The sequence below is a fragment of the Natrix helvetica genome (genome assembly GCF_964273705.1).
Source record: "Natrix helvetica genome assembly, chromosome: 1".
In the NCBI taxonomy this organism is placed as follows: domain Eukaryota; kingdom Metazoa; phylum Chordata; class Lepidosauria; order Squamata; family Natricidae; genus Natrix; species Natrix helvetica.
The window spans coordinates 181,337,640-181,363,476 of NC_138548.1; the positions used below are offsets into that span (position 1 = coordinate 181,337,640).

The 25,837-nt window shown below is 40.2% G+C and overlaps 1 protein-coding gene across 4 annotated transcripts in view; it reads left to right on the forward strand.

Annotated features, from left to right (window-relative positions):
• The window catches only part of CDK15 (cyclin dependent kinase 15), a 39,464-nt gene extending 14,142 nt beyond the window's left edge, over nt 1–25,322 (forward strand). For all 4 annotated transcript variants that reach the window (XM_081937914.1, XM_081937915.1, XM_081937912.1 and 1 more), the window contains exons 7-13: nt 639–762; nt 9,666–9,786; nt 13,277–13,370; nt 14,215–14,278; nt 19,825–19,873; nt 23,078–23,217; nt 23,851–25,322. In XM_081937914.1, the coding sequence (XP_081794040.1) occupies nt 639–762; nt 9,666–9,786; nt 13,277–13,370; nt 14,215–14,278; nt 19,825–19,873; nt 23,078–23,217; nt 23,851–23,960 (702 nt within the window). In that variant the 3' untranslated portion in view covers nt 23,961–25,322. The remainder of the gene's footprint in view (nt 1–638; nt 763–9,665; nt 9,787–13,276; nt 13,371–14,214; nt 14,279–19,824; nt 19,874–23,077; nt 23,218–23,850) is intronic.
• The last annotated feature ends 515 nt before the right edge of the window (nt 25,323–25,837 follow it).

Consider the following 25,837-nt stretch of genomic DNA (forward strand, 5'->3'; position numbering starts at 1 on the left):
TAATATTACTGCCCCAAACACCCCAAAGTTAAACTATTCTGTTGGTTTGTTGTAACTTACATCACTTTTCTTTAGCTCTTGCGTGAAAGATAGATAGATGGGATATAAATCTAATAAACAAAATAAAACAGTCCATAATTGTTTTTCCCCCTAAGGTTGAGCTAATTATTTTACATTTTTATGCATTTTAACTTTTCACACTTTTCAAAAAGCTTTATTGCGACATTCTGACATTTATCCATGCTCCCCATTCTATTCCAGATTGTTTTTCCTCAATATTCTATTTTGCCCATCACCCCTAAGTTGCTTTTATGACTCTTCTCTTGGGGAATCCTGGCTTCTGTTGGACTATGGAGGAAAATAAAAAGAGAAGCAAATAAATCTCTTCATCCAGCACTTCTACCAGCAAGAGAATAGTTATTTAACAGAAGAATTGCTAGGAATATGTGTTGTGGGTTTTAAACACGTAGCCAACTTATAAGGAAGAGTCATTTCATTCATTCATTCATTCATTCATTCATTCATTCATTCATTCATTCATTCATTCATTCATTCATTCATTCATTCCCTTTCTTTACCCTGGAAGTTGAAGACACTATCTTACACTACCATGGCTCTGTTTTCCCTTTTGTTTCCAGCTTTTCATGTTCCAGCTTCTGAGAGGATTGGTTCACATTCATAAGTGCCATATCCTTCATCGAGATCTGAAACCGCAGAATTTGCTCCTAAATTGCTACGGAGAGCTTAAATTAGCTGATTTTGGTGAGTCGTCATAATAATAATAAATAATAATAATAAATATTTATTTCTTAGCCGCACCCTTAAGGAAGGAGGGAAGACAGGCCCTGAATCGGGAAGACAGGCCCTGAATCTTGGTTCAGACTTTGGTTCATTATAACATTGCAAAAGACTGGTGAAGGAAAAAGATATTTGCAGACAGAGGCAGGGTGAGATCAATGAGGCATAACATTTATATTTTTATCTGTATGTTCAGACAGACCATGAGGGGTGTATCCTGTTATCTGCCTAGGACAGGGGATAGTCCCGTGTTTGTCTCGCAGATGTTAAATGTTCCTTGACATATTTTTATTCTCGGCTCTTTCTGTACTTTTCCATTTCTCCTTTTATCAATTTAGCAAATGTATGCCTGCGTATATGCTTACGTCAAAATGACTATATAAGATTGTTGTTTGAGACTGTTCGGGGTTCAAACCCCCTTATGCTATTTTAGCTGTTTGAACCTGCGCAATAAACTTTCTTGCATTGCAAAGAGCTGGTCTTTGAGTCCTCAATTTCCACAACAACATGGCACCATCCAGATGGGACTCTTAGACGAGGCGAAATTTCGCTGAGGGCAGGTTTCACCCTTCGAATCCAGGGGAGGCCACTCCCGACTTCCAAGGCGCCGTGGGGAAAACTTATCTCCAGGAAAAGGTAGCGGCCTCCCGTGGGATCGACGGTGCTGGAAAACCTAGTCCAAGAACCCTTGAATGCAAGAAAGAAGGTCTGACCTCTTTTCCTGGCCAGGACGTGTGTGAAGACTTTTCAGGCGAGTATATGTTAACTTTCTGAAGTACCTATCTCATTTGAAGATAGAAGAGGGGGACTGATCACCCCCCTGGAGTCGGGGTGTCAACCCTAAAGAACTCCGTGTTAGGTTGTGTGGGTGGTTGTCACCGCAGTCCCCGCTAGTGGTCGTGGTTTTTCCAAGGCTACGGGTCGGTGGTTGTGCTGTTAGAGATGGGTGGGTCATCGAGCATTGCCAACACACGTTGGGATGCATGTTGAAAGGGTTTGAGTCCTATTTCATTTACACCCATTATGCAACGCCCTATCCTGGAATTTCTAAAGAGAGATTAAGATATTTGTGTGAGAAACATTGGCCCCACCTGGGGGTGGGGTGGTCAACTCAGGGATCTTTCAGAGAGCAAGTTATAATCAGTTGTGGCTTTTGATTTACCAACATGAGGAGAAATAGCCCAATCAATTTCCCTATATAGATCAGTGGCATATCACTGTGGTAGAGAGGGCGGATGAGCTCTTATAATGTCAGGCGGAAATGGTGCGGTTATGCATTGCCAGACAGAAGGGAAATAAGTGTAAAACATCTAAAAAGAATTGTAACAATTGTTGTAATGAGAGTATAACAAAACGTCAGAAAACAGAGAAAAATGTAGCTAGTGAAAAGAAGAGGATGTGGTGAGGCCCCCGTGTTGCGGCAGGAGGGGGGGGGGTCACCAGCAGTGTGTAGGAAGCAGAAACTTGCAGATGTTATGCCAAAAACAGAAATCACTGAGGGGAAGTCTGTGAGTGAAGATGAAGAATTGCAATATGTGGATGATGTGTTAGTGACAGGCCAATGCGAAGACATTTGCTGGGAGAATACCACAAGATTGTTGGATTTGTTATTAGATTGTGGTTATAGAGTATCCAGACTGAAAGCGCAGTTGGTAAAAGAGAAAGTGAGATATTTAGGCTATGATATTGAACAAGGACGCAGATCGCTAGGACCAGAACGAAAAGAAGCAATTTTAACAATAGCAGAGCCCAAAAATAGAAGACAACTTAGGGGATTTCTTGGCTTAGCAAGTTTTTGTAGAATTTGGATTCCTAACTTTGCTCTGATAGCAGCACCTCTATATGCATCTACTAAAGGAACAAATGTAGATCCTTTCCTTTGGGAAGGAGAACAGAAAAATGCTTTTAGAAATATTAAAATAGCTCTTACTTCTGCACCTGTTTTAGCGTTGCCTAATTTGAGGAAACCTTTTAATTTGTATGTAGATACTAGCAAAAATATGACTTTAGGTGTGCTCACTCAGAAACTTGGAAGGTGGCAACAACCTGTTGCCTACCTATCCAAACAATTGGATGGAGTGGCCAAAGGATGGCCGCACTGCCTGAAGGTTTTGGCTGCGATTGCTGAGTTGTTACAGGATTGTAACAAACTAATATTTTCTTGTCTTATCAATGTGCACATTGCAAATGCAGTACAGTCAGTATTAGATAATAAGGGACATTTATGGATTAGTAACCAGAGATTGACTAAGTATCAAGCCATGTTGATTGAAAATCCCCAAGTACAGTTGGTAAGGTTGAATCCAGCTACATTGATGCCTACAGAGACTGAAAAGGAACATGATTGTTTGCGAGTATTGGAGACTGTTTATTCAACTCGCTCTGATCTGTCTGATATACATTTGAAAGATGCAAAGTTTTATTGGTATACAGATGGCTCCAATTATATGCATGAGGGGAAGCGTGTGGCCGGATATGCGATTATGGAGGATGAAGGTGTTGTAGAAAGCGGACCGATAGGAGGGAAGTGGAGTGCTCAGGTGGCAGAATTGTGGGCATTAACAAGAGCTTTAGAAAGAGCAGAGAAAGAAACTTTGAATGTGTGGACTGATAGCAAGTACACTTTCCTGACCTCACATGCTCATGGAGCAGTTTATAAGGAAAGGGGTTTTCGAGATTCTGCAGGGAAGTATGTCCAGCATGGACATTTGATTAGTCGCCTCATCGATGCAGTACATAAACCTGCAAAGGTTTCTGTTATGCATTGTAAAGGCCACCAGAGGGGGGACGATAGGATAGCCCAGGGAAATCGACTAGCAGATTTAGAAGTCAGAGAAGCAGCCAAACGACCAGGCCCTACCCCTGATTTAGCAATTCATGCGGCAATGGATTTAGGAGTGATCCCACCAGAAATAAAGCCTACATACACTCAACAGGAGTGTATTAAGGCCACTCATGATTCACATGCTAGTATAAAAGAAGGTTGGTATGTGATGCCAGATAAAAGAATATATGTGCCGACGTCAGTAGCATGGACATTGGTCCAGCTATCACATGAAACTACTCATATGGGGAAAACTGCCTTAGAAACCGCACTGAGTAGGGATTATTTCATTAATGGACTGGCTGGAATAGCAGCGAAAGTCGTGGCCAAATGTATTATATGTACTAAGGTAAATCCGAGGTAGGGACCACTCTTGCCCCCTGGAACCATCCCGGTGTCATATCTCTCAATGGATTATTTAATGATTGATTTTACAGACATGCCAAGGTGTGGCCCTTATAAAGCAATGTTGGTTATGGTTGATATGTATACCGGATGGCCAGAGGCTTTTCCCACTAAAACAAAACAAGCTAGAGAGGTGGCTAGACTGCTCCTTAAAGAGATAATCCCTAGGTTCGGACTTCCATCCCATATCTCATCGGATAATGGGCCTGAGTTTGTCCATCACATTAACCAGGCGGTGGCTAACGCAGTGGGGATCAAGTGGAGGTTCCATAGGGCACATCACATACAGAACCCTTAAAGAAAGGATCATTAAAATCTGTGCGGAATGTCATTTGAAATGGCCTGATGCCCTTCCATTGGCTTTGTATGCTGTCAGGTGTTCTCCCTGACGCCAACATAAACTGTCACCTTATGAGTTAATGTTTGGGCGTCCACCTACATTGTTGAGAAGAAACTTGGCAGGGTGGCCTGATTTGGGACATAAGGGGGGTGTTTGGAATATGGAAATGGTGCAGGAATTAAATAAGCAAGTTGAGAAACTCCGAAATTATGTTCAAGAACAAAACCTCCCACCACTAGTGACTAAATGTCACCCATTTAAGCCAGGAGATAATGTGTGGGTAAAACATTGGAAGAAGGAACAGCTGGAAGGGAGATGGAAAGGTCCATATGTGGTTATAATGGTGTCTCCATTGGCAGTGAAAATAGCGGAATCCAAGTCTTGGATTCATTGGACAAGGGTTAAAGCTGCTGATGTGGGATGGAACGTGTCGGTGAACCACAAAACCCTACGAAACTGACATTCAAACGTACTTAAATCATATGTATTATGTATGTAAATAGGTTAAGTGTACCCAGGTTGTGTTAAGAAGGCGGAAGAAGAGGACCTAGCCCTGCAGGGACCACAACCCGGAAGCTGGTTCCCAAGCACGGCTGAAGATTGGTATGGACACATGTTTGAAAGCTGGGTGTGGGAACTTTGGATATTAGCAATAGGATCACTAATGATAGTATTATTCTACTACTGTTGTGAGCGATTTTGTGGTATTCCAAAGCCTGTGGATCCTCTGATTCCCTTGCCCACTCCAACTCCTGAGGGCCAACAACAGATCACGTGGCTTGAATTCCTGGAGGAAAGAAGAAACCCCTGCTAAAGTCACCCCGGGAAGCTGACTTTTCAACGCATGGGTGAAGATTGGATAAGTAATACTTAGTATAGCATACATATTATTAACATATGCTTATTATATAACCAAATAGGATAAGTCTATATGTGTTGGTTTTGTGATTGTAAGTGTGGGTGTTGTTGCTGTACACATTGTATTGATTGTATTGCATACTCACATTGTGGAATTGAATGTGATGTAAAAATTATAGAGGACGCATTATCACCATACATAGGTCAAAGAGATAACAAATATTATTGTACACTTAAACCTTGTCCTACTGTAAATCAAGCCATCCAGAGGCGTCAGGAAAAAGCGGACAACCCGGATACAACGGAGGATGAGTTTCACTTGTGCTATTGTTTGGTTGGGGGTAAGTGTTTTATTTACAAGGGTGTTAGGTAATTCGGTGTGCGTGCAGAATCTAGGACAGTGGAATAGGCCTGAGGAACGTCCAGGTATTGTCCAGTCTTATGTAATAGGCAATGGACAATGCCGGGGCTATCCTCCTCTTGTCTTTACACCAGATTGCTGGAATGAAATTTTACCACATCCTTGTCAAGCCCCCCATGCATTTGATCAACTAGTCAAGGAAGCCTGTCTAGCTCGGAAGTACACAAACCATCTCCTCTGCAAGTACGTAGGCTATGTGCTCAGAAAGGGAATGTGTAGCTATGCTTCATATCGAGAGGAAAGGCCTCCTATTATATTAGACTGTGGGGATCCTATATTTCGGGGTTGGGAACGGGTTACTCATATTAATCAGTTAAAACCTGGATGGAAAGGGATATGTACCTTACAACATAGCCGCATAGAGAAGAGAAGGAAACAGCGAAGTATTGGGGAAAAATGGCCTTTAGGGGAAGGACCCTGTACTCAATGTTTAAATGATGGAGCCCTCTTCTTTCGTTTGAAGAAACCAAAAACATGTACCAGGTTTGACTTAACCACTTGTGCTCGATCCGGGAGAAGAGGTCTAAGTATATACAAAAGATGTAATGGGACAGAAGGGGTACTATGTTATCAGGATTGCAACGGCTCATTGAATCACCCCCTCGTCAAACACCCACCAAAGCACACGTAAAAAGACTTTTCCCACAAACACGTGCACCAAAATCTCATGTTACACCAAGAGAAGCACCTAGACGGGCACCTCACTCCACCGAGGCCCCTGATACCTGTTCTCCTTGTATTACAAAGGCACAAGTAGGGAGAACCATTCTTAACACTTTAGTCTACCACACACAATCACCTAGAAACTGTAAGCTTCAGCTTGTCAACTGCATACATAACCAAACCATGTATAGTTTGTGCAACCATGATGGAAAAATTATTTGTTATAACCCTAGTACTCCCATACGATTGAATGTGACCATATATGCTGGATTGGCTAAATATGGCTCCCGTAATACCCCTGAAGGTGACGGGAAGTTGTATTTTCTCAATTATACTCTAAAGTTAGAAAGAGGAAAAGACCCCTTAAGAATAAGCTTTGATGCATGTATCGCCATGAGCAAAGGATGGGGTTCCACCTGTGGAGACGAGTCTTGGGTAACAGCCTACCAAGCAAACCATAAATATTTGTGTTCCGCTAACTTGAATTGGGCTTATGGCAACCCAAACCAATGGCTCCCCTGTGCTGGAAACACCCAATGTTCTGGCTGGGAGTGCATCTGTGATTATACTGGAGGGGGTTATAAGGGCTGTAAGTATATTACTTCCTTTAGAAGAAGCAGTGGAAATGTAGTAGAGTTAGAAGTGGACCGAAGGCATCCTGCTGTAGTAAGTTATGGATTTGGAATAGATGGCACAGGATCAGATCCAAAAACGTATCTTACTATAAAGGTGGAGAAAGTATTTGAAGGTGAAGTAAAATCCCTGGGATGGTCGGTTTACGATAATCTACGAAAATTAGAAACTCCCCTTTTAATAAGCGCAAAAGCCAATAATCTTTTTGTAGAGCTTGCCGAAGAAGTGGCCAAAACCCTTACAGTCAAGAATTGTTTTGTGTGTGGATGAACTAATATGGGGGAACAATGGCCATGGGAGGCGCTGGAGGCTCATCCATTGATCTATAATAATCTTTCCAAGGCAGGAAATATTACAAAGAGGGAACAGCTAAAAAGGTATTGTCTGGACACTCACCACTAATCTTGTAGGAAGAAACTGTTTTGCTAGAAATGGTACACATTATGTAGGAGAACTTATTTGCTTAGGAATTTGGAATGAAAAGTATAACCAATGGACATCACCAGGTAATGCCACAAAACCTGAACATTTTAATAGAACACATCTAGGTTACCTGAACTCATCCCGGACGGCTGATGAATGGGTAGCTCCTAAAGACATGTATTGGATATGTGGAAAACTAGCTTATGAACAACTCCCTTTTAATTGGTCAGGTTCGTGTGTCTTAGGTTGGATAAAACCATCCTTCTTTTTGTTACCAATTCAATCAAAACAAATATTAGGAGTCCCCTTATATGAACAAGTAGGATTGAGAGCAAAGAGGGAAGTGCAAACTGTGTTCACAGACTTCCCTTGTAAAGAATATTCTGCTTATGATAAGGAGGATGAGAAATGGACTAGTGAACGCATAGTGTGTACATATGGAAGAGCAACATGGGCAGAAGATGGATCATGGGGGTACCGCACCCCTATATACATGTTAAATAGAATCATTCGGTTACAGGCAGTTCTGGATCTGGCAGGGGTAAGAATAGACAAAGCACTTAATGTTTTGTCGGAAGCCACTGATAAGATAAGAACTGCTGTGTATCAGAATAGATTGGCCCTAGACTATCTCTTGGCTAAAGAAGGAGGGGTGTGTGGAAAGTTTAATTTGTCCAACTGCTGCCTACAAATCGATGAAACAGGGAAGGTGGTAAAACAGCTGACTACAGAAATTAGACAACTTACACATAATCCCACTCAAATATGGCGAGGATTTAATCTGAAGGAGGTGTTTGGGGGATGGTTTCCCAAGCTTCCAGGATTACAGGCCATAGTTGCTTTGATTGGGTTGATTGCAGCAGGATGTGTGATACTTCCTTGTGTATTGCCAATTTTTGTTCGAACCATCTCTAATAGTCTGTCTTTATTAGCAGAAAGAAAGGCAACTGCTCAAGTGATGGCTGTGCTAGAATATGAGAACTTAAGACCTACAATAGAGTTGGAAGAATATGTGACTCTTCTGGGAAACTCAGATGAGTCACAAAGGGGGGATTAAGGAAGGAGGGAAGACAGGCCCTGAATCGGGAAGACAGGCCCTGAATCTTGGTTCAGACTTTGGTTCATTATAACATTGCAAAAGACTGGTGAAGGAAAAAGATATTTGCAGACAGAGGCAGGGTGAGATCAATGAGGCATAACATTTATATTTTTATCTGTATGTTCAGACAGACCATGAGGGGTGTATCCTGTTATCTGCCTAGGACAGGGGATAGTCCCGTGTTTGTCTCGCAGATGTTAAATGTTCCTTGACGTATTTTTATTCTCGGCTCTTTCTGTACTTTTCCATTTCTCCTTTTATCAATTTAGCAAATGTATGCCTGCGTATATGCTTACGTCAAAATGACTATATAAGATTGTTGTTTGAGACTGTTCGGGGTTCAAACCCCCTTATGCTATTTTAGCTGTTTGAACCTGCGCAATAAACTTTCTTGCATTGCAAAGAGCTGGTCTTTGAGTCCTCAATTTCCACAACACCCTCTCCCAAAGGACTCGGGGCGGCGTACAACGAAACATATGAAATAAATATGTGGACAAAACAAACATATAACAAAGACATATACCGAGACATACACAAGGAGGAGGTCGGCTGACAAATAAAACAATTAAAATACAGTATTTAAAAACCCCTAGATAATTAAATATAATTAAAATACCCAATAAAAACCCGTCAGGAGCGATATGGTTAAATCAAAGTTAAGCCAGGCCAGCTGCTTGGAATAGGTGGGTCTTAAGCTTAATACGAAAGGAGCGGAGGTCAGAGGTATTCCTAATATCCGGAGGGAGGTCATTCCACAGGGCTGGGCCCGCCACAGAGAAGGCTCTACTCCTAGGCGCCGCCCCCCGACACTGTCTAGTGGACGGCACCTGGAGGAGGCCCTCTCTGTGCGAGCGGATTCGTCATAACCTGGTCCCCATCAGACAGTTATTCAGTAGATGAGTTTCTTGGGCCTATAAATTCAGAGCCAAAGAACAAGCTCTTCTGTCTTTAAATCAGCTAAGGGTAAATAGTTATCAGTTTAAAAATTGGGGATAATTAATGGTAGACTGAGAAATATATGAAAAATCAACTGCTCTATTTAGTTGGATAGTACTTTAGGTTATTCACAACAAAAAGATGCAAAATAATTGTAGTACATTACCTCTGTGGTTTGTGCCCTGCAGTTTATTGTAGACAATGGGTCAAAATGATAATTGTGACTGATTTAAAAATCCTGACTTTTTCCCCTCTGCCTTGACAGGTCTTGCTCGTGCTAAATCTCTCCCCAACCAAACATACTCTGCTGAGGTGGTGACACTTGGCTATCGTCCTCCTGATGTTCTGCTTGGAGCCACTGATTATTCATCAGATGTAGATATTTGGTGAGAACAAGTTTGGATCATTAAGAGGAAGGAAATGAAGCTCAACCCACTTATCCCTTCCCTTCTTAGGGAAAGATGGAAGACACAATAAGAGCATTTTAAAATATGGAATAATCCAATGAAGAACAGCATACCCTGATTATCAGTTGGAATTAAATTTATTTTCTTTTCCCCCCTCTGAACCCACAATTGCTTAAAGATTTAACTATTTAATATCAATTGCATCCCCCAAATGAAATGACATGTTTTAATTTGAGTAGTCTATAATAGAGTAGACTGCTTGCCAAGTGGTAATTAGAGCAGTTTAGGAGAAAAATGAAACTAAATCCAAAGATTTTATTCTGGTCACCCAACCTTTTCCATAAGCAATTCTATAATTCCTACTTCATACAGTTTGATTATGATTAGCTCTTCTGATCTCCTAATGCTTACAGAATTCCTACAAACTTTACTGATTTGACAGAGAAATACATCTTTATGAAGTGATAAAGTCAAATGTTACATTTTGAAATATTTCATCTCATTAAGTTACCACTTTACTGGAAACAAGTATTTTATTTGATGGGGTGAAAAACACTATTCTCTTTAGAATCCCCAGATTGCTAGCATCAGTTTAAAAAATCCTGGTCTGCAGCCATTCTGATCACTATTCTATGTTTCTAGCTAAATCGTGATCATGACTGACATGCAGAGTCTTCAACAAGGCATTCCCAATTCAAATGTCTCACACTGTGTGTATGTGTGTGTTCTAATGTTGATAGAACACAAGTACTATCCATAGAAACTCGGAATAAATGTGAGATTTGACCTTGCAATAATCCAGAGTTGTTATGCCAAGAGGGAAGGGAAATGAATGGTGTATGACAGCCCTTAAGTTGTCATGAATTTAAGGGTTACTAAATATGTAATGAATGGTGTATGACAGCCCTTATGTCTTCTGATGTGTTTAGGAAAGTAAATATGTGGGAAGAATTAAAACTAATTATTATAGGAGAGCAATTTATTATGGCCTGGAGGAGTTTATGGTGTAAGGAATGTCAGTGCCAGTCAGCCACAGTCATTATGTTAATAACAAGAGTAAGGTGACCAGACGTCCCGCTTTTGGCGGGACAGTCCCGATTTTTAATAATTTGTCCCACGTCCCACGGCGTTTTAAAAAAGTCCCGATTTTTGGTAAGGTGCGCGGCCGTGCACATGGCAAGAAAACACCGCGCAGCAGTTTGTAACTGCCCGCAGTGATTTCTACTGTCACAGGCTCTGCAAGCAGGGGAGGTCCTTTGCAGGCAGCTAGAACTGGCTGCCCGCAAAGGACCTCCCCGGACTTGTTTTGATGAGCGCGAGGCGACTGATGGTAGTTTGCGCCGGCCGCGCCCACTCAAACTATTGTCAGTCGCCCCGTATTCAGCAAAGCAAGCTGGGGAGGTCCTTTGTGGGCAGCCAGTCCTAGCCGCTTGCGCCTGGTGCTGTGGCTGAAGTGAACCCCCAAAGCCCCCGCCGCCACTAGAATAACTGCTGCCTCCTCCTCCTCCTCCTCCTCCTCCTCCTCCTCCTCCTCCTCCTCCTCCTCCTCCAACAGCACCACCACATTTGCTGCCTGACGCTGCAGCTGAGGTGAAGCCGCCAAAGCTCCTGCTGGCGCCCCTGCCTGTGGCAGCGGCGCCTCCCCCTCCGCTCGGAGCACCTGAGCTGGGCCATGCGTTACCCCTGCCCCCTCCTCCTCCGCCGTGCTTTTGAGGAGCCATGAGGCCGCGGGAGCCATTAAGAAGGTGGCGGAGGGGGCGGGAGCAGGAAAAAACGCCTCACGGCTTCTCAAAAGCACAGTGGAGGAGGAGGAGGTGGCAGGGGTAACGCGGGGCCCAGCTCAGGTGCTCTGAGCGGAGGGGGTGGCGCCGCCACCGCTGCCATGGGCGGAGGTGCCAGCGGGACCTTTGGCAGCTTCACCTCAGCTGCAGCGCCGGGCAGCAAATGTGGTGGTGCTGTTGGAGGAGTAGGAGGAGGCGGAAGCAGTTATTCTGGTGGTGGCGGGGGCTCGTCAGCATCTTCAGCGGCAGTCCTGCCCCCGGTGGAAAAAACCCGAAGATGGAGCAGATCCACGCAGAAGATGTCGCCGCAACATGACTGGAGGAGGAATTCTGGGAGTTGAAGTCCACAAGTCTTAAAGCTGTCAGGTTTGAAGACCCCTGGGGTGTTTTTCCCTAAAGGGTTAGGGGTGCAAGGATATAGACCAAATTTTTAATCAAGACCACCACCACCCGGTCAATGGTGTCCCGCTTTACCAATGTTAAAATCTGTTCACCTTAAACAAGAGTGCAAAGTATCTGAAAGATATAATTTTGCCTATTCTGGAGGTGGGTTGCTCCTGGTTCGGCCGAACTGATACTGAAATTCAAGCCTTGGTTGAAGAACTGGCTGCGACCCAGGCCTCCCACGTCCCTGAACTGGTTCCCTTGCCACCGCTGGGCTGCTGCCAGTTTGGTTTTTAGTGACTGCACGTGCGCACTTCACTGTAAATTGTTCTGCGCATGCACTAAGAACAATTTACATTGAACAGCGCACACATGTGTGAGCGGGCTGCAAACCAGGAGTAAAACCGGCAACCCACCTAATAAAAGCTAAAACTGCAAGTTTTATCTCCTTCTTCCTCCTAAACTTGTTTTCTCTTTCTCTTTTATCAGAGATCTTGATATTTGGGCAGTATGATATGCAGTTCAAACCTTAGTGTTTCTTATATTGTAGTAGTAAAGAAATCTGTTGTGACAATTTTGTGCTACCTGAGCTTTTGTGTGTTATATCAAGAATGGAGCCTAAGGCATTACCTGCAGGCTGAGCTTAAGAGCCACCTCATAATTTGAAGGAATTAAGAAAACAATCTGATGGACTGCAGAAGCTCTGCTCCATTTAACTCCTGATCTGGATATTAGCTATTTATCATATATACAGCCTCAAGGATGCTAGATTATTAACCTTATGCAATTTTGAGTCTATGAGCATGCATATTTAGATTAAATGTTGCTCATTTAGTTAGGAATGTTGGATTCAATGTAAATCCAAACCAGTTTCAGAGTGGTAGTTTTTCATGGATTCTTTTTTTCTTTTCGGAGAGAAAGATGAACCTTCTGGAAAGTCCATATTAAATTGTATGCAATTTACTTTAATATGCAGAATTTTGTATCTAGTTTTCTCTATTATATGCTTTAATGCAACTGCTTTAATTTACGCTTTAAAATATGTTTGATTCTAGTTTACATTGTCTCTTACACAAATTCCCCAATATCTTTCTTTTTTGAATCAATATTTCAAGTATCTGCTACCTTATGTAAATTTTGTCATGAAAAATGAAAGTATTTTCAATAATATGTTGCTAGTAGAAAGCATGATGAAAATTATACTTTATATTCTTATGTTTTGATTTGGATTAGACATATTTGTAATATGTATAAAACAGTACTGGCTGGCTATGTGACTTACCGGTAATATTATTTTTCTCCAGGAGTGCAGGTTGCATATTTGTGGAGATGCTTCATGGTCAACCACTGTTTCCAGATGTTAGCAATATCTTTGACCAATTAGAGAAAATCTGGATAGTGAGTACAATAGTACAATATATCTGAGAAATTCATAGTAGAATGAATTTTACTAGTAAACATAGTAAAATGAACTTCAAAGTGTTACCTTATCAATACAGATCTCATGTTTTAGATGCTCAGAAGTATCTTTCTGCCTCTCCCTTTGCCTTGTGAATTTGTTATAAAATGAATATAAGAAATTCAAAAAGAGAGGAAAAAAAGGAGTTTCACTTTTTGTGTGTTTGATCTTCAAAATACAAAAAACTAAAAGGAGATGCCTTGATACATAATAAATAAATTCATTGTATTCAGTTTTCTGAGAATATAAACCAGACATACAGTGGCTGCAATTTTACCATTATACAGTAGAACTTAGTTTGGCTTCTTAATTCAATCGATAGCTAAATGCTTGCTTTGAGGTATTTTATCTTAATTGGCATGGATTTATTTGCTTGCGGAATGAGTCCTAAGACTTGAGTCTTCAAATTAAGTTTCAGTGGTACTAAGGTCCACGATGTCCTCCAACAATGCTGTGAAATGAAGTTTTGAACACCTGTCAAAAGATTTGTTTACTGCCTTTTCCTTTTCACCTCAAAGCAGCCTCTCTCATCCTGACAGTCTGCAGCTTCTGAATGCCTTCTCTTGTAGAGACGCAGGCTTGATTTCTGGAAGAGCACTTTGGCTGACCATTCTGACAGCTGCAGCCAATGATAAATGTGAAAGCTTTGTACAGTACTTATTTCTTTCTTTCTTGGAAGGCAAAGCTTGCTGGGCCTCTTTTCAGACGTCTCACTGAAAACTAGGATCAAGACTACACCTACGTTTTTAGAAAATACATTCAGTTTTGTTTCTCATTTGAAAGGTATTGGGGATCCCGACAGAAGAAACTTGGCCAGGAGTTTCCAAACTTTCCCACTATAAGCCAGGTATGATTTTATACCTGTATATAAGGATGTTATCTATCTTCAGCCTATTTGCTGATGCATGGAATGAAAATTCATTATCATTTGACCACTTTCTCCATTTCCATGAGCAATGAACATGCTCACAATGGCTGTGTTCCTCCATGAGGAACGCAATCGTCTGCAAACAGGTTGCTGGGGGTAGTGGGGAGACGGTCTTCTTGCAGGATCCAATCTGGGTCGGTCACTGGGACCAGAGGTTTAGTCTCCCGAGTTTTTGGGCTCATTCTGGAACTCCTCAGGGAACTTCACCAGAATGGGTACACCAACCCAGATTGCTCCTGCAATGTTATCCTGGGATACGTGTATTTGCCTTCAGTCGTGAAAGTCTTCTTGCTTCTCCATTCCCTTCTTTTAATTCTGCCCAGAATCAGTGAGAAGAAAGGAAGGAGAGAGAGATAGGCCTTTCCTTCCCATCCATCATGTGGGAAAATTTATCTCCAGAACTTCAAAGGGCCAGTTGTCTCTTAGTGGGATGTTCCTTCCTTTCCCTTCTATTTAATGTTTTCTCATGAAACGTCTTTCAGGACAGCATAACCCAAGTGTTGTGGTATAGGGAAGCAGTGATCTACACCAATGCAAAGAAATGTGAAATATAAAAACCCTGAACCATGAACTCCCTCCTCTGCATCCAGGGAGAAAGGACAGAGTCTGTGTGAAAGCCAGGAGGGGCACGTGAGGGAAGCACTTTCAGCCTTACGTTTTTCAGATCTAGCGGAGCATAGTAAGCTCTCTTCAAAGAGGAGGATGTTGCTCAGATGAGCTTCAGAGGCCCTGGTTTCCCTCCCCTGCTTGAAAACTAAACACCCCTCATTTTCACAGGCTGGCTGGGTTTGTAATGGTGGGGAAACTTTCACACCATTAGCCAAGATTCATTAATCATAGTGGCGTGAAATGGGAATGTGCTGGCTTCCTCAGCAGACTAGAGTTTGTGCCTGCCCTGACATAGTAATTGGGGGTTGGGGAATTAGGTTGACTGCTTTGAATGAGATTCCCTGGGGAGTGGGAGAAGGGCAGGGGGAGGGCAAAGCCTCAAACCACTCATCAATACCCTGCTGTTTTTGTAAGGAAAAACATCACAACCTCAGAGAAATCCTTGCTATGGGAAGGACAGTAGTGAAGCTGTGACATGCTAATAAAAAGTCTCCTAAAAGTATGACTCTAGAGGAAATTCTAGTTAATTAACAAATGCTTTTTATAACTTAACAAAATATTGTAGGTTTATAATGCAATTTAGTTGCTATTTACTAATTTTTGATGTTTTTAAATGGCACTCTGAAAACTTCCAGTTCAAGGCATTTATTAACTATTCTGTCCTTTCCTTCTTAATTTTGCTTCTAATTAAACAATGAAGAAGATCAAAGAGAGTCCCTTTCTGGGAGAGGGGCGGTCTAAAAATCTAAGAAATAAGAAAACTACAGTAGCACTATAAATGAAAGGCATTGGTTGAACTTCCAAAGCCCACAAACATTTTGTGAATACTAACTGAGAAAGTGCTTCACCTGGAATGGATTATAATCACGTGTACTAGTCAATAGATGCCCATTGTTTGAAATGTATTTTTCACAGAGTTGGGAGTACATTTGTACTGTTAAATTGCAAATTAGCACTGAAGCAACAATAAAACAAGTCAACTTAAAATATTATCATGCCAGATTAAAAATATGATTTGGATAATTATGGAAAGGCAATAACACAATTCTGATGGAAGATCTCTGGATCTTACATAGCACAAATTGACAATCTATTTTTTGCTTTTGGGGGGTTGGATGCTGAAACACACAAAGAATGGTTGCAGCAACTGGGTATGTCTAATCTAACAAAAAGAAGGAGTAGGGGTGATATGATAGCAGTCTTCCAGTATTTGAGAGGCTGTCGCAAAGAAGAGAGGGTCAACCTATTCTCCAAACCACCTGAGAGCAAGACAAGAAGCAATGGATGGAAACTTATCAAAAAAAGATTCAACCTAGAATTAAGGAGAAATTTCCTGACAGTGGGAACAAATAAACATGCCTTCAGAAGTTGTGGGTGCTTCATTGCTGGAGGCTTTTTAAAGAAGAGATAGGACAGCCATTTGTTCAGAATTGCATAGGATCTCATGCTTGGATGGTGGGATGGACTAGAAAGCCTCCAAGGTCCCTTCCAACTCTGTCATTCTGTATTCTCTTATTTCTAGAAGGTCCTCTTGCTCTCTTATAATTATGGTCAAACTAATATATGAAAATGCTTATGGCAAGGTCTTTTCTCCATTACTCATTTAAAGCGCTATCTGCCCATCCTTGAGTCACCACAAAACAGTAAGATTTGCTGTTTGCATTATGAATCTTGGATTGTACATTGTCAAAGTGTGTTTGTATTGCTTTGTGAGTTTTCCCCTTGGTGTTGCCAAGGCAGTTGTTTTTCCCTTTTGGGCTTGTTGCTGCTTCTTTGGAAGTCTGCTTAGCTTCTGTGTGATGACTTGTCTGTCTCCTATTACATATCCACATATCCATTTTTTTTGCTAAAAATCAAGAGTTTATAGTTCATTATTCAGTCAATCATGGGAGGGAGGAGAAAAGAAACTAAAGTTCAGAATGATGATTAGTATCTAACCTGTTTAAAAATAGATCAAATAAACAACAAAGGAATAAACAATAAGTTATCATACTAGGAATTGCTGCAGAGTCACATAGGAAGATATTTATTTATCGTAGTTTTTTAGACAATTGTCTTCTAAAGCAGAGTTCCCCAACATTTCCTGCTTTGTGGACCGGCAGGTCGGGGGGAAAGGGGATGGTTCCATGTGAGCAGCCATCAAACCCGTGTGCATACACACAGCCCCATTTTCACCAGGAATGTGCACGTGTGCTTGCCACTCATGCAAACGGAGTATGCACACATGTGCGAGCAGTGGGCGAGCACATGTGCGCATACTCCATTTGTGTGAATGCGCATGCACTTTCCAGGTGTTTCCGCGGCCTGATTGCAGTCCTATCATGGCCTGCTAATGGACCAAAGCCCACTGGTTGTGGACGCCTGTTTTAAAGCATCTTACTTCAATTAAAACTGTGGTGGCATAGTGGTTAGAATACAGTACTGCAGGCTACTTCTGCTGATTACCAGCTGCCAGCAGTTCGAATCTCATCAGACTTAAGGTCGAATCATCCTTCCATCCTTCTGAGATGGGTAAAATGAGGACCCAAATTGTTGGGGGAAATATTCTGGCTCTGTAGACTGCTTAGAGAGGGCTGTGAAGCAGAATATATTAGTCCAAATACTATTGCTATTGCTAAAACTATTTCCATTATTTCATTAATTTATGGCTAACTTAGTTTTTGCAATGTGCAAAGCAGCTCATCTCCAGACAAATTCTCATAAAAGCCAGTGACTTGATCTTTTACTAGACATGTTAACATTAGATAAGTTGGAATCCAGATACCTGAGGTCGGAGACAGGAAGAGATTAGGGATAACAGTCTATTTTATTGCTCCAGACAAAATAAAATACATTCTTGCAATGATGAGGGTTTTCAGTTTCTTTCCTTTAATATTTGCAATCCATTGAAACAGATGCTACAGCTAAATAATGTATTATAGCTGCATGGCCTCCCCAACTGTAAGAATTATTTGTTTTATTTGATTGGGTATGACAGTACAACAATTCATCTTTACCCTCAGTGAGATGAATTGCAACAAGAAATCCCGTGTTCACATATGTACCATATATACATCAAGCTCTGTAGAAAGACTGCCCAATTAGAACTGCCTTTATGACAAATATTGCAAGCATTGATTATAACTAATTCCTCTTTAAAATATCAGCATATTGATATCTGATTGATTAATGTAATATTGAGCATGTAATCTTTGATTGGAGGAATAAAACACATATGGAAACATTTAAACAATCATAGAACAGTGGAATTGAAAGAGAACCCAAGGATCATCAACTCTCTGAAATACACAGGAAAACCAATTAAATATTTGTGAGATGGTGACCCTCCAGTCTCTTATGAAAAACCTCCAGAGATTGAGAACTTACAGTCTCTATAGGTAAACTATTTCACTGATTTCAGATATCACTTTTCACAAAATAGAACACCTACTGTAAATCTTCTGAAGCGACAGAGCAAAACTAGGGAAAGATTTGGCTAAGGCATTTGCACCTGACTGGGGTACAAGCATGCCCTTCTGTATTGTCCTCTTAAGACTCCATGACCTGACCTTTATCTCGTCTCTATATGATTGTGTTGTTTGACACAAAGCTGATTTTGCTCTGGACAATGTTTTTTTTTAAGTGGTCATTGGTGCTTTACTATGTTTATATCTTGGTTTTTTAACTGGTTTTTATTGGATTGTCGATTTTGACATGAGTCCATTGTCACTTAAGTGAGATTGGTGGCCATACAAATCAAATCAATAAATAAAATCCCCAATCCCTGAATGAAACAAAGTTAAGTCTTTTTTTTTAGCTTTTTTACTTTATTTATTTATTCCTCCTTTATTCCAGGAGCTATATAAAATTCACCTCACTTTTCCAATAGGGCCAGAAATCCCATTGCGTTTGATGACATGCAAGCAGCTCTTCCGATTGGAAAAGGATTTCACATAATAAATACTAAATTGGCTTAAGCATCCATTTTTTTGGGATTCATCACAATCAGGGTTATAGGGATATAGGTTTTGAAATAAAAAAGCTTAGGTTCACTTTTATTAACTCAAATGATTGGCTATACCAAACAGTTTTAGTATTTGGTCAGTACACTCAAATCTCAAAATTCCTGCTAGCCACAGACCATCAGGGTAAAATGAACCGGGGTGGCATTATTTCTACCTTTTCAAGGATCCTTGGGAAGAGCACAGAGGGTAATTTTTTGCATTTTTAAAAATGTCCTGGCCAAAATAAAAGAAAAATTCTACTACGCTGGTTGCAGGCATAGCAAGGAGCATCACTTTTCACATGTCCCCCCTCCCGAACCCCAGTCTCCGCTGCCTGCACCCTTTGGGGAGTGTTCCAAGATCTGGAATGCCTGACCTTGGAAATTCTTGCCTTGAAGACCCTGGGAAGGTGGGAGGGGACCCTTGGGCAAAGACTCTATTTGCCTTGTAGAATTTGGAAGTCTTTCAAACTAGACTTTTTTTATTAGGCAACTGCCCTGACTCCTTCATGGAAATTTATGGGGGGGGGGGATTGGTTTCCAAACGTCCCCATTCTTCAATTGTTGCCCTCTTATGCTTTCCCACCGTTTTCTTCCTTTTTCTTTAGGCAGACACCTTTGTTAGGAAGAAACAGACTGCATAAATGTCTGGTGATTAACTGTGCTAGGAGCCTCCTGTCTGGAGGCACCCATCTATCTGATTGCAGTATGTTTGCTCTGTTACAATCAGATTCAAACTTTAGTGCCAGCATTCTCTATCAAGCAGGCTAACAATTCTATAATGCAGCTGTGATAAATATAAGGACAGGAACAGGATGTATATATGACTTGAATTGGTTGTGTTTAACTCTGTGGTTGCATATTAATTTTCCAGACAGATTCCTTGGCAGTTGGCCTCAGGGACTCCAGATGATCTGTGACAGGTAAGCTATCTACAATCATCAAATGCTCCCTTAAAGTCAGCCTGTTCTTTATGCTTAGTCTAAGATAGATCTAAAATAATAGTAGTAATGTTCAAACCTAACAAAAATTTTTTTTAAAAGTGGCAATTTCCAAGAAAGGCATCAATTCATGATTATATCATTCGGTTTCATGAGTTGCCTAAAAGGGATGTTATTTTAATGAAAGCAACAAAGTGAGGATATGAGAGACTAATTCCATGTTACCTGAGGATGAGAATTGCAGACCAAAGCTAGCATAATAATATGCAAACAATGATCAACCAAGGAGATGAACTGGAGTATATTCAACCAAATGTGACACTTGAAAGCAAAATAGGATCCCTCTCTTTACTAAACAAATGTTCCCTGCCAGATTTACTTCCTGGTTCTAGTTCTTGCAGGGCTTTGTTAGGCTTTGTACATTTTCTTGGGAATTCTCTTCCTCCCCCCCCCTCTCCCTCTCTCCCTCCCTCTCTTTCTCCCTCCCTCCCCCCCTTGAGATCCTTGCTTCCTCTAGGTCTAGGACTTTTCAGGCAAGACTTCCTAAGCTAAACAGAACTTCCTCTCTTCCTATGTCCCACCTGCCTACCTTTCCTTTGAGAAGACTGTGGCTCTGTTTAGAATTGCTAAGAGATTTCTGCTAATCAGAAGGCAGCTAAAATGAAAAGCCTGCTAGTTAGACTGTTGACGCTTTAATGCTTTGACTATACACTTCCTTCTGTCAGATTAAAGGACTGCTACTAAAACAAATACCCAAATTCCCTACAGATGCTTCTACGATTCAGATTGACCTTGACAAACAGACTCGATGAATAAAGATAAATATTGTGGAGTGGAATTAGATAAGGCATAGATCCCATATGCCTGTCCTTCAAAATATTATTTGGAGAGCTTTTTTTCATAGCTGAAGTTTAGGCTATGTCCTAGCTTGCACCTAACTACAGCATTAAGCACATGCCCAGCAACAGCTTTCTTGCCAATGTAATCACACGGTGTTTCCTTACTTTTGCATATCAGTTTAAGTTGTCCCTGATTGTATCAAGTGTTAGAATAAATATTTTCCCCATTATTCTGACATTATGAAATGACAATTTCAAGGTCTGGCGAAAGGCCCATCAAGCTCTTCATCTATTCCTGGTGGGCAGAAAAATATACTGGCATGGGATGTGCTGTTCCTGTCCTAATTCTGTCCTGTTTATTTCTCAGTCACTGCAGTTGCCTCACTTCCCTTTGGGTTGAGCTAATATTAAAGTATATAGCTGTCACATATACTCTTAACTCTTCAATTGCAATTGAGATACAGTTCGAATTCTGCTCTCAGTTGCATATATGTTACTCCTTTGATTATTTCCTCTCGTGAAAAAGACCCGACACCATTTAGACTTCAAATGCAGTTAGAGCCATATCCATGTTTTTGTTGGAAGGATAGTGAGAGAAGAAGAGGGAGTCAATCCAGGCAGGGTGATGCTCTTTCAAGTGAAATGCCTGTTGGGATGGGTTGAGGAGAAATCTGGCAGGCTGAGTTCCCATGAGCCACTGGATTCTTTGAAGAAAGAAAAAAGCCCATTAAAAGTTATAAAAGATAAATGTTTTGTTCTTTGCTTCCTCCATTCCTTCCAGTTCACTTCCTAGATGCCAAGATATTTGACATTAGGCTTTGCCACATATATATACATATTACCTATATCCATGAAATCCATTTATATCCATTGAAACCTTGAATCTTAAAGGAACATGGGAACTGTTTTTAAATCAGTAAATAATTACCACCTTTCCTAGTGGCTACTAAAAGGATAAGAAGTTCTGTGCAGGCATGCTTACAAAATGGAACATCGTAATGACTGGTCGAGTGAACTTCTGGAGAACTTTGTTCCTGATTAATTAACAATGATTGGCATAGTGACTTAAAAGCTTTTTATTTTAATGGTGCCATGAAGGTTCTGTAATTTACCTTTTGTGATGAATTTGGAGGGATGTGCCAACTCTGCCATTTTTATGTACAGTTTTTATTAAAATGAGCTTTAACATAGATTTAAAAACTACAGAAACATAAAAAGAAAAGTAGAAGAAAGGAGATATGAACGAATAAAAGAAAAAAAAATAAAAGTTGAGAATAAGAAAAATAACGAGAAAAAAGAAATATATTTAAGGATTTCCAATCTTCTTTGTAGCAGTTACAAACATAGTAATTACAATCTGCAGCCTCCGAAATTACATATAATGGTTTCCTCCTTCTCATAAGGATACCTTTTTAAATCAATAAATCCCCAAACCATCAATTCAGTTTTATCCAAACTATTTAACCAACTGTATACATTTCTGTGGATAAAACCAGGGGCGGGATTCTACCGGTTTAACAACCGTTCTGCTGCATGTGTGTGTGCAGTTTAGAAAAGACTTACGGTACCTTTCGGATTACTGCTTGGGAAGAAAAACAGCTAAGGCACAGCAGTCCACTCTGCCGCATGACACAGCTGAGAAGATAAAGGTAGGCAAAGTGCAGGTGCGAGTGGCGGACCCACTTGCAAGTGGGAGCGAACCGATTCACTCCCAGCTGATCTTCAGAGCTACCGGTTTGCCCAAACCGGTCTGAACCAGTAGAATCCCACCCCGGATAAAACTCAACATTTTATTAACTCGTTTTTTTTTTTTTTTAAAAAGCTGATATGTCAAACTAATCTCATCAAACCATGCAAATTTTAATTGAAACAGCAATATGGATTGCATTACTTTGCTTTTGGTCTAGTTTTACAAATGATTTCTTTTCCAGACTGATGATTTTCAAAATAAATTCCACTGAGAGAACATCCAAATACGTCTCTAATACTTAAATATAACTACTTCAGAATGAAAAAGATTTTAGAAATTTATTGATTTACCTGCATATATTTAATTGAATACTAAAACCAGGGGTGTCCAGGGGTGTCCAAACTTGGGAACTTTAAGACTTGTGGACTTCAACTCCCAGAATTCTGGGAGTTGAAGTCCACAAGTCTTAAAGTTCCCAAGTTTGAACACCCCTGACTTACACAAATGTAAGGATAAACTTTCTTTTTCTTTCTCTCTTTCCTATCCTACCTTTTTCTTTGGATTCTTCGGATTCCGGCTTACATATTAAATTAATATTTTTTCGAAAGCTGAGTTTGAATTCCTAGAATTTAGTTTTCTTCTGTTTTTGTTTTCTAGGCTGATCAAGGTGCCTGAGGCTGAAGACTTGGCAGGAAGAATGCTAAAAATATATCCACAAAATAGGATTTCTGCACAACAGGCACTTTTTCATCAGTTCTTCAATCCCCTGCCCTCTGAATTGAGCCAGCTTTCTAATGGTATGTCAGTCCCTGTTCTCTATCTATTCTCAGGCTATCTGAATGATCCTATTTATTTCAATACCTTTTGGCGGGACGTAAACTCAGTCATGCATAAATGAGGTCAACTTTATTATAGCCTGTAGTCAGCAAATAAAAGATTTTAAAAAGAAAAAAAGGCATCAAAATAGATAAACACAAACAAGTATATACAGCTTGGGCATGCCTTGTTTACTAAGAACATACGCCAAAAAACTCCAGTGAAAGAAACCACGAAAGGCTATAAGAACCACATTCTTCAGCCATTAAATCAAGAATAGACAATATTTTGAGGGTCTGGGTAGTTCAGGAATGTTTAGAGCATTTTGCAATCAAATATATTCATTTCCCAGAAGGCAAATGAGTAAGAGCATGATCACTTCTTGTGATATTACCTGAGAAACTATTGAGCCAATAAGATCTTGAAGAAATGATGGCGGCTTTTACTGGAGATTGTTCAAGCAACAGGCAAGGGACTCACTAAGAAATTCTTCCCTGCCAAAGGAAGGTATTGTACAGGGGCACTTGTCTTTCAAGGCAGCAGATGGCTACTGTCCCATGTAACTTTGCCTCAGTGTATCCTTACCTTTGTTTTTTTTTTTCCTTTCTTCATAGCACAGTCCATCTTCACAGTACCTGGAGTGATGCTCAAACAAGAAATGTGTGACCTCTTTTTTTCATCTCAGAAGCGCCATCAGGAAAATAGTTCAAGCAAGTTTTGGTGAAAGAAATGAAGGACTTTTTTTTTCCAAGAGAGAAAGGAGGCAGACAAATAAAACCATATTGTTTATTATCACTAGCTAAGACAAATGGGAATAAACTATGTACATATTTTACGAATCCTGGATTTCAATTTATATGCTCAGTGATTGGATTTGCGATGAGTGGCAGAGGAAGGGATGTGGCTATAGTGCAAAAACAACTTTTCTTTCTGCAATTCCAAGAGGAAATGCAACTCTTCATAGGAAATTTTCCAAATATATGGAGTGGAACACATTGTACCACAGCATCTGTTTTATTTTCATCATTTTGACTCTAATTGTCCAGAACTACTATCTTACGCTGACCTTCTGCCATTATTAATGGAGTTATTCCTTTACAGTTCCACATTAATGGAAGTTTTTAAAATGCGCTTTGAGGGTAACCGATTTAACATTTAGCTGAATTCTTTGCTTCTAAATTGCCTCATTCGTGAATCTTCTGTCTACAGTTTAGTCCCATAATTCCTACCTTACCGCCCCATAGCATCAATAGCATAAGATTCAATGGTAACCTAGCCTTTTGCAGGTGCCGTTTTATCTTTGTAGAGGGAAATACTTTTCCAGGCACCCAAACATGACTCTCACACATTATATTTCCAAGACTGTACTCACCAATTCTTGGAAAGCAAGGAGGGAGTTGCTGGGGTGATTTGATTCAATAGTATTTGAAGGCTGAAGAGGCTTCAAATACAAGGCTTATTGTAATATTTAAGGTTTAAATGATGTTACCCAATTTCATAGGAGATCCATTGTGGAAGCCATGGAACTAAATCTCTTGATTCCCAGATTCATTTGATATAGTATGTTCCATAAATGCAGGGTGTTTTTTAAAAAAAGTCTGAAGCATAAACTTTTTTCATTTTTGTGGGCCAGAAAGAAAATATTGTACTAATTCACAACTATTAATTAGAACAATATATTTAATCCTTTCAGACACAAATTGGGGAGTTCAAAAATTTCAGTTTCCACTTTGTCCAGTGTTAAGTTCGATGCACCACATTTTCACATTAATTTGATAAGTTTAAAAAATATCATACAAAAATCATACAGATTCTTCTTTAATATAACTACATAACCATATTATTTACAACTTTGTCATACATATATTTTTGCAGTATGTTTTTCACAAACAGTATGTACTTTTATATTTTTTTTTCACTAGTATAAGCAATTGTATACACCTTCCCTGGTATGTTTGTGCGTATTTAATTGGAGAAATGGAAGATGTTTTTTTAAAAATGCTTATGTCAAACATATTTGAGTTTTTGTTGTGACTTGGTTTGAATGTGCAAAATTTAAGTAATATAAAATGCAAGTTGAACTGGTTATCCCTAGTCTTTTATCATTTTAAGTCCCTTTATTTTCTTACTGAAACTAATATTCAGCACTGCCTCCCATCTGTGGATATAGACCTTACTCAGTTTGAGTTGGCCTGTTTCTTTAAAAAAAAATTTTTTTGCACTCAACTTGCAAAGTTGTACATTTGTAAAGAATTTCCCAACTAGTGAAAATGGTTACCTAATTTGTGGGATACCTTATTTCATTTCCAAAAGTACACTCTGTCTCTGAGATTAGCAGCAGTTAATATTTACATTTTTTGCTTAAACATGTAGACATTTGTCTCCAAAATTTGCATTCAAAGGTGATACATAGATCTTTCACAATGCATTGCCATAAGACATTTAGAAGTCCAGCTCTTCTGTTCCATTCTTGCTCTTCAACCAGGCTTCCATTGTTCTTCAATACTGTAATGATTTGGGACTCCTGTTTTAGGGTGTAGTCCTCTGAAGGATCTTAACATTAATATAATTCCAGGTGTCTCTAAGTCTGTTGCTTACTTC